The sequence below is a fragment of the Esox lucius genome, chromosome 17 (assembly GCF_011004845.1).
Source record: "Esox lucius isolate fEsoLuc1 chromosome 17, fEsoLuc1.pri, whole genome shotgun sequence".
In the NCBI taxonomy this organism is placed as follows: domain Eukaryota; kingdom Metazoa; phylum Chordata; class Actinopteri; order Esociformes; family Esocidae; genus Esox; species Esox lucius.
The window spans coordinates 13,133,351-13,147,579 of NC_047585.1; the positions used below are offsets into that span (position 1 = coordinate 13,133,351).

A 14,229-nucleotide genomic window follows, 5' to 3' on the forward strand; every position below is an offset into this window, starting at 1 on the left:
TATATGTTACATTTAGCCAAATGGAAATATCAAGGAGTTAAACCAGAGTTAAATCATGACTTTTGTGGTTTATTACCAATTTGTGGTATATTTCTTTGGAAGTCTATAAATATTTGGCTAAATAATGATATCATTGTCTCCTGTAGCGGATAGCTCTGTGTTGTTCTCCTGTGGAGGTCAACAGTGTCCAGCAGGTCAGGATTGTTCATCTGCCAACACCTGCTATGACCCTTGTCAGAGCTACACATCCTTAAATGACTCCTGGCGCTCCACCAATAATACCGACCAATCCAACGTACACTGTGACCAGAATCTGCAGTGGCAGGGCTGGTACCGGATGTTCCTAGAGGGCACAAGCGTGCGAATGCCAGATTACTGTGTACCGATACAACGATGTGGAACACATGCTCCAATGTGGATAGATGGAACTCATCCCTCTATCCAGGATAAGGTGGTCCAGAGGGGAGTCTGTGGTAGTTGGACTTCAGGATGTTGTACTTTTAGGTCAAATCCCATCCACATCAAAGCCTGTCCTGGAAACTACTATGTTTACAAGTTTGTCACTTCCAACAACTGCTTTCTTGCTTACTGTGCAGGTAACTCATTCCCTTGTTATTCTATTTAAGCTGCTACAATACTTTGACAGATATATTCGTTAACAGGCCTGCTTACGCTTGTCTGAAATATGAGTCTAATCAGATACCAAGAGACGTGTAGGTACAGACATACTCTAACTCTGATCTGTCAAGAAGAGAAGGTTTGTAAGGCAGGCAGGTATAGGTAGTTTCTGAAAATCATTCATTATGGTCCTTGGTTTTGGTATTTTAAATGTGGTCACCCCAAATGTATTTCCCTCTAATAGTGTCTAGTGTCATGTGTCCTTGTCAACATTTTATACTTGCAGATATCCTAACCATTGCCATAATTTAGAGTTTGTGCATCCTTTTTGATATTTCTTTGTGTTCTATTGCCATAGAAAACACAACTTCAGCTCAAAGAGTGCAACCTGCTACTACCCAACCAATGCAACCTGCAACTACCCAACCCCAAAATACAAACTTCCCTACTTCGACTGTTGCACCCGGTTAGTAAAGTGTTAACTTTGGATAAAGGATTCACTGTCTTCTTCTAATATGATTATCTTTGTTATTTTTATATGTTACATTTAGCCAAATGGAAATATCAAGGAGTTTAACCAGAGTTAAATCATGACTTTTGTGGTTTATTACCAATTTGTGGTTCATTACTTTCGTAGTCTATAAATATTTGGCTAAATAATGATATCATTGTCTCCTGTAGCGGATAGCTCTGTGTTGTTCTCCTGTGGAGCTCAACAGTGTCCAGCAGGTCAGGATTGTTCATCTGCCAACACCTGCTATGACCCTTGTCAGAGCTACACATCTCTAAATGACTCTTGGCGCTCCACCAATAATACCGACCAATCCAACCTACACTGTGACCAGAATCTGCAGTGGCAGGGCTGGTACCGGATGTTCCTAGAGGGCACAAGCGTGCGAATGCCAGATTACTGTGTACCGATACAACGATGTGGAACACATGCTCCAATGTGGATAGATGGAACTCATCCCTCTATCCAGGATAAGGTGGTCCAGAGGGGAGTCTGTGGTAGTTGGACTTCAGGATGTTGTACTTTTAGGTCAAATCCCATCCACATCAAAGCCTGTCCTGGAAACTACTATGTTTACAAATTTGTCACTTCCAACAACTGCTTTCTTGCTTACTGTGCAGGTAACTCATTCCCTTGTTATTCTATTTAAGCTGCTACAATACTTTGACAGATATATTCGTTAACAGGCCTGCTTACGCTTGTCTGAAATATGAGTCTAATCAGATACCAAGAGACGTGTAGGTACAGACATACTCTAACTCTGATCTGTCAAGAAGAGAAGGTTTGTAAGGCAGGCAGGTATAGGTAGTTTCTGAAAATCATTCATTATGGTCCTTGGTTTTGGTATTTTAAATGTGGTCACCCCAAATGTATTTCCCTCTAATAGTGTCTAGTGTCATGTGTCCTTGTCAACATTTTATACTTGCAGATATCCTAACCATTGCCATAATTTAGAGTTTGTGCATCCTTTTTGATATTTCTTTGTGTTCTATTGCCATAGAAAACACAACTTCAGCTCAAAGAGTGCAACCTGCTACTACCCAACCAATGCAACCTGCAACTACCCAACCCCAAAATACAAACTTCCCTACTTCGACTGTTGCACCCGGTTAGTAAAGTGTTAACTTTGGATAAAGGATTCACTGTCTTCTTCTAATATGATTATCTTTGTTATTTTTATATGTTACATTTAGCCAAATGGAAATATCAAGGAGTTTAACCAGAGTTAAATCATGACTTTTGTGGTTTATTACCAATTTGTGGTTCATTACTTTCGTAGTCTATAAATATTTGGCTAAATAATGATATCATTGTCTCCTGTAGCGGATAGCTCTGTGTTGTTCTCCTGTGGAGCTCAACAGTGTCCAGCAGGTCAGGATTGTTCATCTGCCAACACCTGCTATGACCCTTGTCAGAGCTACACATCTCTAAATGACTCTTGGCGCTCCACCAATAATACCGACCAATCCAACCTACACTGTGACCAGAATCTGCAGTGGCAGGGCTGGTACCGGATGTTCCTAGAGGGCACAAGCGTGCGAATGCCAGATTACTGTGTACCGATACAACGATGTGGAACACATGCTCCAATGTGGATAGATGGAACTCATCCCTCTATCCAGGATAAGGTGGTCCAGAGGGGAGTCTGTGGTAGTTGGACTTCAGGATGTTGTACTTTTAGGTCAAATCCCATCCACATCAAAGCCTGTCCTGGAAACTACTATGTTTACAAATTTGTCACTTCCAACAACTGCCATCTTGCTTACTGTGCAGGTAACTCATTCCCTTGTTATTCTATTTATGCTGCTATAATACTTTGACAGATTCAGTGGGGAGAACACGGATTTGATACACTGCCGATTTTGCAGGTTTTCCCACTTACAAAGCATGTAGAAGTTTGCATTTTATTGCATGACATAAGTATTTGATCACCTACCTAACCATTAAGAATTCCGCCTCTCACAGACCTGTTAGTTTTTCTTTAAGAACCCCTCCTGTTCTCCACTCATTACCTGTATTAACTGCACCTGTTTGAACTCGTTACCTGGATAAAAGACACCTGTCCACACACTCAATCAAACAGACTCCAACCTTTCCACAATTTCCAAGACCAGAGAGCTGTGTAAGCACATCAGGGATAAAATTGTAGACTTGCACAAGGCTGGGATGGACTGCAGGACAATAGGCAAGCAGCTTGGTGAGAATGCAACAACTGTTGGCGCAATTATTAGAAAACGGAAGAAGTTCAAGATGACGGTCAATCTCCCTCGGTCTGGAGCTCCATGCAAGATCTCACCTCGTGGGGCATTAATGATCATTTTGAAGGTGAGGGATCAGCCCAGAACTACGCGGCAGGACCTGGTCAATGACCTGAAAAGAAGCTGGGACCACAATCTCAAAGAAAACCATTAGTAACATGTTATGCCGTCATGGATTAAAATCCTGCAGCGCACGCAAGGTACCCCTGCTCAAGCCAGCGCATGTCCAGGCCCGTCTGAAGTTTGCCAATGACCATCTGGATGATCTACAGGAGGAATGGGAGAAGGTCATGTGGTCTGATGAGACTTAAATAGAGCTTTTTGGTCAAAACTCCACTTGCCGTGTTTGGAGGAAGAAGGAGGATGAGTACAACCCCAAGAACACCATCCCAACCGTGAAGCATGGAGGTGGAAACATCATTCTTTGGGGATTCTTTCCTGCAAAGGGGACAGGACGACTGCACCGTATTGAGGGGAGGATGGATGGGGCAATGTATCGCGAGATCTTGGCCAACAACCTCCTTCCCTCTGTAAGAGCATTGAAGATAGGTCGTGGCTGGGTCTTCCAGCATGACAACGACCCGAAACACACAGCCAGTGCAACTAAGGAGTGGCTCCGTAAGATGCATCTCAAGGTCCTGGAGTGGCCTAGCCAGTCTCCAGACCTCAACCCAATAGAAAATCTTTGGAGGGAGCTGAAAGTCCGTATTGCCCAGCTACAGCCCCGAACCCTGAAGGTCTGTATGGAGGAGTGGGCCAAAATCCCTGCTGCAGTGTGTGCAAACCTGATCAAGAACTACAGGAAACGTAGGATCTCTGTAATTGCAAACAAAGGTTTCTGTACCAAATATTAAGTTCTGCTTTTCTGATGCATCAAATACTTATGTCATGCAATAAAATGCAAATTCATTACTTAAATCATACAATGTGATTTTTCTGGATTTTTGTTTTAAATTCCATCACTCACAGTTGAAGAGTACCTATGATAAAAATTACAGACTTCTACTTGCTTTGTAAGGGGGAAAACCTGCAAAATCGGCAGTTTATCAAATACTTGTTCTCCCCACTGTAAATGTGGTCACCTCTACTGTATTTCCTTCTAATAATATCTAGTGTCATGTGTTCTTGTCAACATTTTGTACTTGAAGATATCCTAAACATTGCCATAATTTAGAGTTTGTGCAGCCTTTTGATATTTCTTTGTGTTCTATTGCCATAGAAAACACAACTTCAGCTCAAAGAGTGCAACCTGCTACTACCCAACCCATGCAACCTGTAACTACTCAACCCTGGAATACAAACTTCCCTATTTCGACTGTTGCACCCGGTTAGTACAGTGTTAACTTTGGATAAAGGATTGACTGTCTTCTTCAAATGTGATACCTTTGTTATTATTATATGTTACATTTAGCCAAATGGAAATATCAAGGAGTTAAACCAGAGTTAAATCATGACTTTTGTGGTTTATTACCAATTTGTGGTATATTTCTTTGGAAGTCTATAAATATTTGGCTAAATAATGATATCATTGTCTCCTGTAGCGGATAGCTCTGTGTTGTTCTCCTGTGGAGGTCAACAGTGTCCAGCAGGTCAGGATTGTTCATCTGCCAACACCTGCTATGACCCTTGTCAGAGCTACACATCCTTAAATGACTCCTGGCGCTCCACCAATAATACCGACCAATCCAACGTACACTGTGACCAGAATCTGCAGTGGCAGGGCTGGTACCGGATGTTCCTAGAGGGCACAAGCGTGCGAATGCCAGATTACTGTGTACCGATACAACGATGTGGAACACATGCTCCAATGTGGATAGATGGAACTCATCCCTCTATCCAGGATAAGGTGGTCCAGAGGGGAGTCTGTGGTAGTTGGACTTCAGGATGTTGTACTTTTAGGTCAAATCCCATCCACATCAAAGCCTGTCCTGGAAACTACTATGTTTACAAATTTGTCTCTTCCATCGGCTGCTCTCTTGCTTACTGTGCAGGTAATTCATTCCCTTGTCATTCTCTTTAAGCTGCTGCAATACTTTAACAGATATATTCGTTAACAGGCCTGCTTACGCTTGTCTGAAATATGATTCTAATCAGATACCAAGAGACGTGTAGGTACAGACATACTCTAACTCTGATCTGTCAAGAAGAGAAGGTTTGTAAGGCAGGCAGGTATAGGTAGTTTCTGAAAATCATTCATTATGGTCCTTTGTTTTGATAATTTAAATGTGGTCACCCCAAATGTATTTCCCTCTAATAGTGTCTAGTTGCATGTGTCCTTGTCAACATTTTGTACTTGAAGATATACTAAACATAGCCATAATTTTGAGTCTGTGCAGCCTTTTGATATTTCTTTGTGTTTGTGTTCTATTGCCATAGAAAACACTACTTCAGCTCAAAGAGTGCATCCTGCTACTACCCAACCCCGGAATACAAACTTCCCTACTTCGACTGTTGCACTCGGTTAGTACAGTGTTAACTTTGGATAAAGGATTCACTGTCTTCTTTAAATATGATTATCTTTGTTAACAGGCCTGCATACGCTTGTCTGAAATATGAATCTAATCAGATTCCAAGAGACGTGAAGAAGAGAAGGTTTGTAGGGCAGGCAGGTATAGGTAGTTTCTAATTGAAGAGCATACTGCCAAACCCTGTGGATCTCCCACTGTCAGTTGCCTCAAAAGCATGCCCTCAGATGTGACATGCTATACACATTCAGAAAAGTTGTTCTTGAAGCAGGCTAGGCAGGTTCTCTAAGGACTCGAAGCAGTTAAGTTTGTTTATTATGTGAATATGGTGTCAACAGCTTTTGCCATGTCAACAAAACCAGGATTGGTAAATTCTCTGCATGTCATCTCCGCAAAAAAGCTATGTTGTGCACACTGTGTGAACAACACACATGCATGATAATAGGTGACCATTGTCACACCCTGTCACATCACTGTTTTGGTGAGTGTACCTACTTTCTGTGAAGAAAATCCATCTGTGTTTCTAGGTGTTGACATTTTGTTACATGGTACTGCAGCTATGTACCTTGCTAAACTAGGACCCACTATCCCAAAACATACCTTATATTGTGCTGTAGAATAAAATACTTTCATGACTACCAACACTAGGCTTGTAAATAGAATGGATAACATTTCGAGCTGAGCTGGAACATTAGCACAAGGCCTAGAATTAAAACAAACCTTCACCGAGTCTCTTGTGGCATGAATGACATTTTTTATTCAGTATTCCATAAATGGCACCAACAAAGGTCCCCTCTCTTCTACTTCTGTAATTTCATTCAATGACAAAAATGAACCAAAAAAGACAGGCAAGCCTAGTTCTGCCGGCCCACAATTAGAAGGGATGAATGTTGTTGTCCCTGGCTGGTTTCAATCTGCGGTTTTCTGTGTGGCAGATTGTTTCTTTAACCATTACCCTATTTTTACAGTTGTCATGTTGGACGTAATAAGTGTCTACTGGCGTAAATATCATCTGGATAAATATCTTGATCAACTTTATAAATAAATAGCATGTCATCTTTGCCACAACTTCCAAAAGCCCTAAAGAAGCCAAGGCAGAATCCTATAACATTTACTACGGTTCTTGGTCTTTGTTTTGCTGCCCCCAAATTGCTGCGCATCAAAGTGAAGTTACTGTTTACCACGCTGGAGTTTCTGTGTTAAGTAGTGATGGCCATTCAAGGCTTCATTAGCGTTAAAGCCATCATTGAAATGTATAAGGCAATATAGTGAACATATCTGTGAAAAAGAACAGACAAGAATAACATTGGAACGGATATTAAACATAAAATGTACAGTCTAGATTGTTAACTATATTAACTTATAGACATTTACTTTAAACTAAGAGTGCTGGTGTATAATTTGCGATTTGAATATCAATTGTTGGTGGCCCTAATAATCATGTTACATTCGTAAAATTTGTGTGCGGCTGTTCACGACTGCAAACGTGCATTCTCGTGCCTGGGGTTTCTGCACCGTTTTGACAATGTTGGTGGTTTAAAACAGACTACTGTATTAATGTACATGCAAAAAGCTATGGATATCTTGATTTGTATATACAACAATATCAATACCCTTTTTGAGAAATTGCCATTTATTTTTCAACAATGTTTTGAAGCAATTAGAAATGAATAAAATAAATAACAGAAAAGGTTAACACATCCTTTGATTTTGGGGTCATGTTCAGATAAACAGACAGATTCTGGAAGATCGAGGGTTATTGGATTAATTGGAATGACTGAATATCTGACAGACCTTTAGCTTGTAATGTAGAGATGTAGCCCAATCATATTGAAGTAGAAGGCAATGGTTTAGAAACCCATTCGAAAGACGCTATACAAAACCCATACACTTAAATGCAAATTCTGTTTTTGGCCAGCTATGTAAACTCTGACTGATCCCACAAAGGGTGTTCAACTAGTTATAGGCAATTCCTATTTGTTTTCTAATGCCTCTTAATATGAAAGAAATCAAAACTGATTTTGAGTAATCTAAACGTTTTGTTACTGATTACAAATGTGGGCAGGTAACTTGTAACTGTAACGGATTACATTTAAAAAGTAACCTACCCAACCCTGCTTATGGGTAGAAACGTTTAGGTAAAAAACTTTTACTGCTAACAAAAGAGGATTGCTGATCTTTTGTTGCCCCTGACCCAAGTGGGCAATTTCTTTTCAAAAACAATAAAATGTCTCAATATTTGATATTTTCTCTTTGTACCATTTTCTATTGAATGTAGGGTTTTAAATTATTTGCATTAATTAGCCTTTTTTATTTGAAATATTTGCCGGACCGCATAAGCGTAGCTATCCCTTGTTAAATAGTGTTGTGGTAAGAGAAGTGGACTTGTGAACTATAGGTCCTCATATCTCCTCACCAGCGAAGTGTGTATCATGAATTATTCCGTATAGACAAAATCTTTGCTGGCTAAAACTGTTAATATATACATTATAGTAAGCCTGAAATAAAACAGTTAGGGTTAGGATTAGTAATACTGCGACTGTTTCTGGTGGAATTTCGAAGTGTGCATCCGTTTTGGGTCAGGATAGACAAACACATTTGCTGGCTTAACTTACAGTAATGTTATAGTAAGCCTTAACTGAAACTGTATACGGTTATATTGCGACTGTTTCTGGCATGGAAAAGTTCATCTTCAGTCTCGCTAGCAATTGCTCAATTCTTATTATTATTCCTAGGAAGTTAGTAGATACTATTAAGCCTATTACTGGCTAATAAGCTGTTAAAACGGCCAGTGGCAAAAGCAATACAGTTCATTGATGCTATGGTGGAGGAAACATTAATAAGAAATGTTTAACGTCAGTTTAACACAATCCTCAATGGAGTCTAGCAACTGCTAAAACATGTAATGCTCTGGCATAGTGGTTAAAGACAGTGCCTCTCGTGTGAAAGATCTATGTTCAAATCTATTGAGATCAATGACACTTATTAATTATTTCTGGTAGATTCCACAATTCTCTTCTTTTCACTTGATGAAAAGTTAGTTATCATCACCTTTATTGATAATTATTGTATAAATGTCATTCACGAATGAAAGAAAAAAGTATGTTGTTTTGCCATGAAAGAAGAAAATACATTCTTATGCCACGAAATTAACTAGCTTTGGCAGACTTGCTAGTAATTGCTCAATTGTTATGACTATTCCAGTAAGTTAGTAGAGACCGGTAAAGCATATTACTGAATAATACACTGTTAAAATGGCCAGTAGCAAACGACATACATAGATTATATTTCTGGTCTAAGTAAACTTAGTAAGAAACGTTAGTCAGTTTAACTGTATCAATGTCATTCACGAATGGCCAATTAACTATTAATACGGCCGGTGGCAAAAGATGATTTGTTCAGGATAGAAACAAGAGGCTATACTGACACCCAACAAACAAATATACAGCTCTGTGGGGTGATTTTTATATATATATATATATATATATATAAAAATACTGAGGTAAAAACAGTAGTAGAACAGACCATTATAACTGCAATGCTGACCTGTAGCCCAAAGATTTACAAGCATATATTTAACAATTGAATAACAGTTTAGCACTGTGACAGAATAAAAAAAGCTAATGTTAAAAACAGTAAGTAGAATATTTGGTACCAGGTAATGTGCAATATCAAGTATCAGAGGTATGAAATAGTATTTCCAAGCTATTATTAATAGAATAACAGTTAAGCACACTGATGGAATGAAAGTATAATTTTGGTACTAGTTAATGTGCAATATCAAGTAACAGGTATGAAATAGGATTTACAAACTATAATAGAATCGTTAAGCACTGACGGAATGAAATAAGACTCAAGTTAAAATACAAAAAAAAGCTATTTCCACAGTGAACAGTGTGGATTGGGTAAGTGTAGTCTGGCACTTCTGGCTTCTTGATGTTACTGACTGCAGGATAAATAAAGTGTTCCAGTTGTCAGTGATGCTGGGGTGTCAGTAGTCAGCCTAGGTTTAAGGGGTCGGCTGTGGGTCCCTCTCAGCTGCGCGGCGCCTTTTTCCGCCTTCACGGTCAGATGCTCCTTTCAGGTAACGCACCTACAGGGGTTCCCAGAATAAAAGAATAAAGTAGTCAGTCCTGGTCCCTCAAATACTAAACTATGACATTTATATCTAGGTCTACTACATGTACAGGTGGCCCCAGTGGGAATTAAACCAACAACCATAGGTGTTGTTTGCAAGTTGTACCTGATTGCCCAGTGCGAGCAAACGTCTTCAACATTGTCCCTACTTGTTTCACCTGCTCTTGAAGTGAGCCGCTGTCATCCGAAGCTACAAAATGAAAGGCATATGGTCATTCTGAACCTATATTACACACAAAAAAGTATAATTTAAGAAAGAGGGCACATTCTCACCTGCTCGTGCATTGCTTTCCCTCAGGGCTTGGTTCTCCTCCCTCAGAGCTTGGTTTTCATTCTGGAGTCTCTGGAAATCTACATAAAAAAATTAAATAAATTAAAAGGCACTATTTTCAATACTGTTAAAACACTGGACATTAAGACATAGGCCTAGAATATACCTTCATAGCTGAAAACGTAATGCTGTACACGAGATGCCAGGGGAGTCCAAGGGCCAATAAGAAAGCGATGACTTTCTCCTATTGATAATCATTGACGTAAAAATATGCTTGAAGTAATAGCATACATTTAATGAATTGGACTTAAATGTAAGAGATTGCATATTCAGTAATGAAACAATAATTGAACTGTGCAAAGCTAATGGAATGTACAACACACCTCGACACCTTTCATCCAGAAAGTCAAGTGCCCTAATGAAACACTGATTATGGATAAAAGCATTCCTCATCTTAAATAGAAGCAATAGTTTCCAAGACAAAACACGTCACATATAACATCACTTACTTGTACTCAAACTCTTGGATCTGTGGAGTCTGGATTACTAAGGTGAAACCTGGTTCTGAGAGAGGGAACAGAAATTTGAAAATCTAACAAAGGGTATAGTTTAGTTACAGGATCACAAATTAAGCATCACAGCAATACATTTTACATACCAGCTCTGAAGTCTACAGATGGCTCAACATTTTCCTGGTTTTCTGGAATCGATGCAACTTCTGGAGCATGGGGCAGCACTGAAACCTCGGTACCAGGAACAATGTTTTCAAATCTCAAAAGAGGTTGTCGAAACGACAGCACTGCTGGTGCATCTGAAAGACTAGACTCCACTTCATCAGAAGAGGCCTGGGGTCTGTACTTGGAGTTTGAGATTCTCTTTCGCTTTCCTTTCTTGTCATCGTCCGTCATTTCAATGCTGGAACCTGTTTGGAAGCACACCAAATATCTCATCGCCTCTTGCCAAGATTCTAGATCAGGGAATAATGAATGAAAGAGTCAGTTATGCACAATAAACTGAAAGCCATTCCATGTTGATGTTCATTAACATGAGGATCTACTTGGTCAAAGTCAGGAATAACATTATCAGCCAAATGTGGAACAGTGAATTTTTTAAAAATAAAATGTATTCATTGAGTGTAGTGATTCAAGTGAACACAGAATTGTCCTCAAACATAAAAAGTACAGCAGTTCAAAGAATTAGAAATCACAATCGCCTTAAATCCAGTAAAGTAGCAAAACAGCACAAAACTTGCTTGCCACGGCGCGTACTGTAACAAAGACAAAACAGCATGTCCTAACTAACACTTGCTGGCCTCTCTAGCTCGATTTTGAGAGTAGCCTTGTATTTCAAAACGGCTTGCCGCCAGACGGCCGCGGCCCATTAGACCGAGGCAACCGCCAGAGAAAATGAAGCAGTCGGACCGGCATCTCGCAAAAAATGGGAGTGACTTATTCGGCGGCAAACGCCAGACGCACTTATAGCCGACAGCTTAGGGCCGGCGGCAAAAAGAAGCAATGCGGATATTTTTTGCTATCTGGGCGCCCATATCAGCCTCTATTTCTAGATGTGTTGTAAAAAAATAATACGTAGTAATATAGAAAGGTCTTGCAACAGAACGATGCATTCACAACACAATTGGTGCATCTGGTCTGGCCAAGGAATAAGGCTTGCTTCAAAATGTTAACCTAGTCTGCTTGAAGTCAAAGGGACAAAGTTTAAAAAGGAACAACAATAGCCTACCAAGCGACTGCCATTTAAAGCTTTCAACATGACGCAACCATATGATAGCGTTTTTGGACAGGGCGCCACTTGGCACCACACTTTAATACATATGAAACACTAATTATCGAGCATTGAACTAATGAAATTAACAAATTAACCAGTGAATGACAATGTGTTTATGCTGCATGTCATGCATTATCAAATGCATGCGGTTATCAAAATACTGTTGACTATTATGAAAAATTTTCTTACACTTTTAGCTAAAATATCTGTTGGCAATAGCTCAACATGTAGGCAATTGATTTGGAAAGCCCGGGTTTGAGTCAGAGTGTTCACTCTCTTATATTCTGGTTTGTTGAAACACTGGCAACGCTGCATTTTTAATTTCTCGTCAATTTATAGTATCACATCTTAAATTAAGCATTGTAGCCAACGTTTTTTAGAAGTCTAGCGTTTCTCAAATAGACGTTTATCAATCAGATGTATGATTAAGGAGTGATGAATGAAATCCGAAGCTTTGTTTGAACACATGTCCTTTTCGAAATGGACTGCAAATGTGAAACCCCATTGACTGGCACTGGGACTGTTACGTTCTAGGCTCCTTTAAGAGTCTACACAACTGAACGTCATGTGTTGGATGAAAATTAGTGTCACTGTTTGACATGTGCTTTTTGGCTGTGTTCTGACTAAAGCTATTACGTTCTATATCATGAAGCTTTGCCCATAGGGGCTTCAGTCGGTATCGGTGTACTCAGTCATGTCGCTACTGGGCTTGATGTCTTCAGCCCACGCGGTGGTTCCTCTGCGCCTGCTGCACATGCAAGGCCTACAGCGCTGGTTCGCACATCTCCAGTTAGATACGGTGCATCACAGGCAGGGCGGTGTCAGGTCTCTGCCCCTCCACCTGTTCGCGGTGCAGATCTGGCAATGGGCACAGGTGCACCTCAGGTGTCTGAGGGCCCTTCACATTCCCGGAGAGCTCAATGTGGGCGCAGACTTGCTGTCTCGGGGAGGTCCGCGGGACGACGAGACGAGTCTTCATCCCGACATTGTAGCCAAGGTCTGGAGAAGTTTTGGGAAGGCACAGGTGGATCTGTTTGTGTCCCGGGAGGATAGGCACCGCCCCTTGTGGTTTTCTCTTCGTGTGCAAGACAGGCCACCGTTGGGCGTGGACGCGTTGGCTCACCAGCCGTGGCCAAGAGTACTGCTGTACACGTTTCCCCCTCTCCAGTGTTTTATCCCTGTCATGTTGTTCATCCTGATTGCCCCTTTTCGGCCGTGTGCCCTTTGGTTTGCGGAGGCAGCCCAGATGGCGGTGGGGACGCCATGGCCGATCCCTTACCAATGGTTGAGCGGGACGTAAGTGGCTCCTTGCCGTGGTTGGTATTCCATGCCTGAGCCGTCCTGTTGGGCACTTATCTCGTTGGTGAGATGGGCGACCGGGAGTACATCTTGGGCTTGCTCGCTTTGCCCTAAACCAATAGGAGCAAAGCCCTTATGGGCAAAGCTTCACGATATTGATACTGTTACTTTTGTAACTCCAGTTCTATGAGTTGAGCGTCACCCCTAGGGGCTTCGCTCCTATTGGTTTACCCCTCTGCCAATAGGCAGTCACTGAAGATTTAAATATGCAAATCACACCTCTCATGGCCATCTCCCCCATGGCTATAAAAGAAGTTGTCACACACTGCTCAGTCTCCCGACATAACTTTCTTCACGAGAAAAGCAGTCAGAGACCGGTCAGAGCATGACTATCGAACCCCACATGGTGTCGTTATTATCCAATTAGTTGCTCACTGTCTGCAATTGGTACTCAAGTTTAATTGGGAGACATAAGATGACAACCATTGGGAAAATCTGCGTCTTCGATAATACGCAGGAAATTGGATTACCTGCGCTGAATGACTGGAGCAATACTTCATATTGAACAATGTTGCAGATAAAAAAAAAATATCAACGCTGCATAGCATAATTGGCCTGAAGACTTATGGTTTGCTCCGTGATTTGACTAGCTCCTTGAAGGTTTTAGTGGACTGTTTAGCCAGGGCAGGCTAAACCCTCGACTAAAACCTTTCAGGAGCTAGTGGATACCTTGAGTCATCTCTTCCTGAAGCCTCCTATCACAGCGGAATGATTTTGTTTTCATGAGAGAGATCAGAAAGAGGGAGAAAGCGTGAGTTGTTATAAAGCCGAGCTTAGGAAATTGTCGGGAACATTGTGAGTTTGGAAATAATCTGAATGATTCAC

General features: G+C 40.9%; 1 protein-coding gene across 1 annotated transcript in view; it reads left to right on the forward strand.

Annotated features, from left to right (window-relative positions):
• LOC105025409 overlaps nucleotides 1–14,229 on the forward strand; it is a 228,899-nt gene that overhangs the window by 189,812 nt on the left and 24,858 nt on the right. Inside the window, 8 exon segments of the mRNA XM_034287261.1 lie at nucleotides 147–596; nucleotides 977–1,084; nucleotides 1,300–1,749; nucleotides 2,130–2,237; nucleotides 2,453–2,902; nucleotides 4,607–4,714; nucleotides 4,929–5,378; nucleotides 5,764–5,847. Of these exon segments, the coding sequence (XP_034143152.1) occupies nucleotides 147–596; nucleotides 977–1,084; nucleotides 1,300–1,749; nucleotides 2,130–2,237; nucleotides 2,453–2,902; nucleotides 4,607–4,714; nucleotides 4,929–5,378; nucleotides 5,764–5,847 (2,208 nt within the window).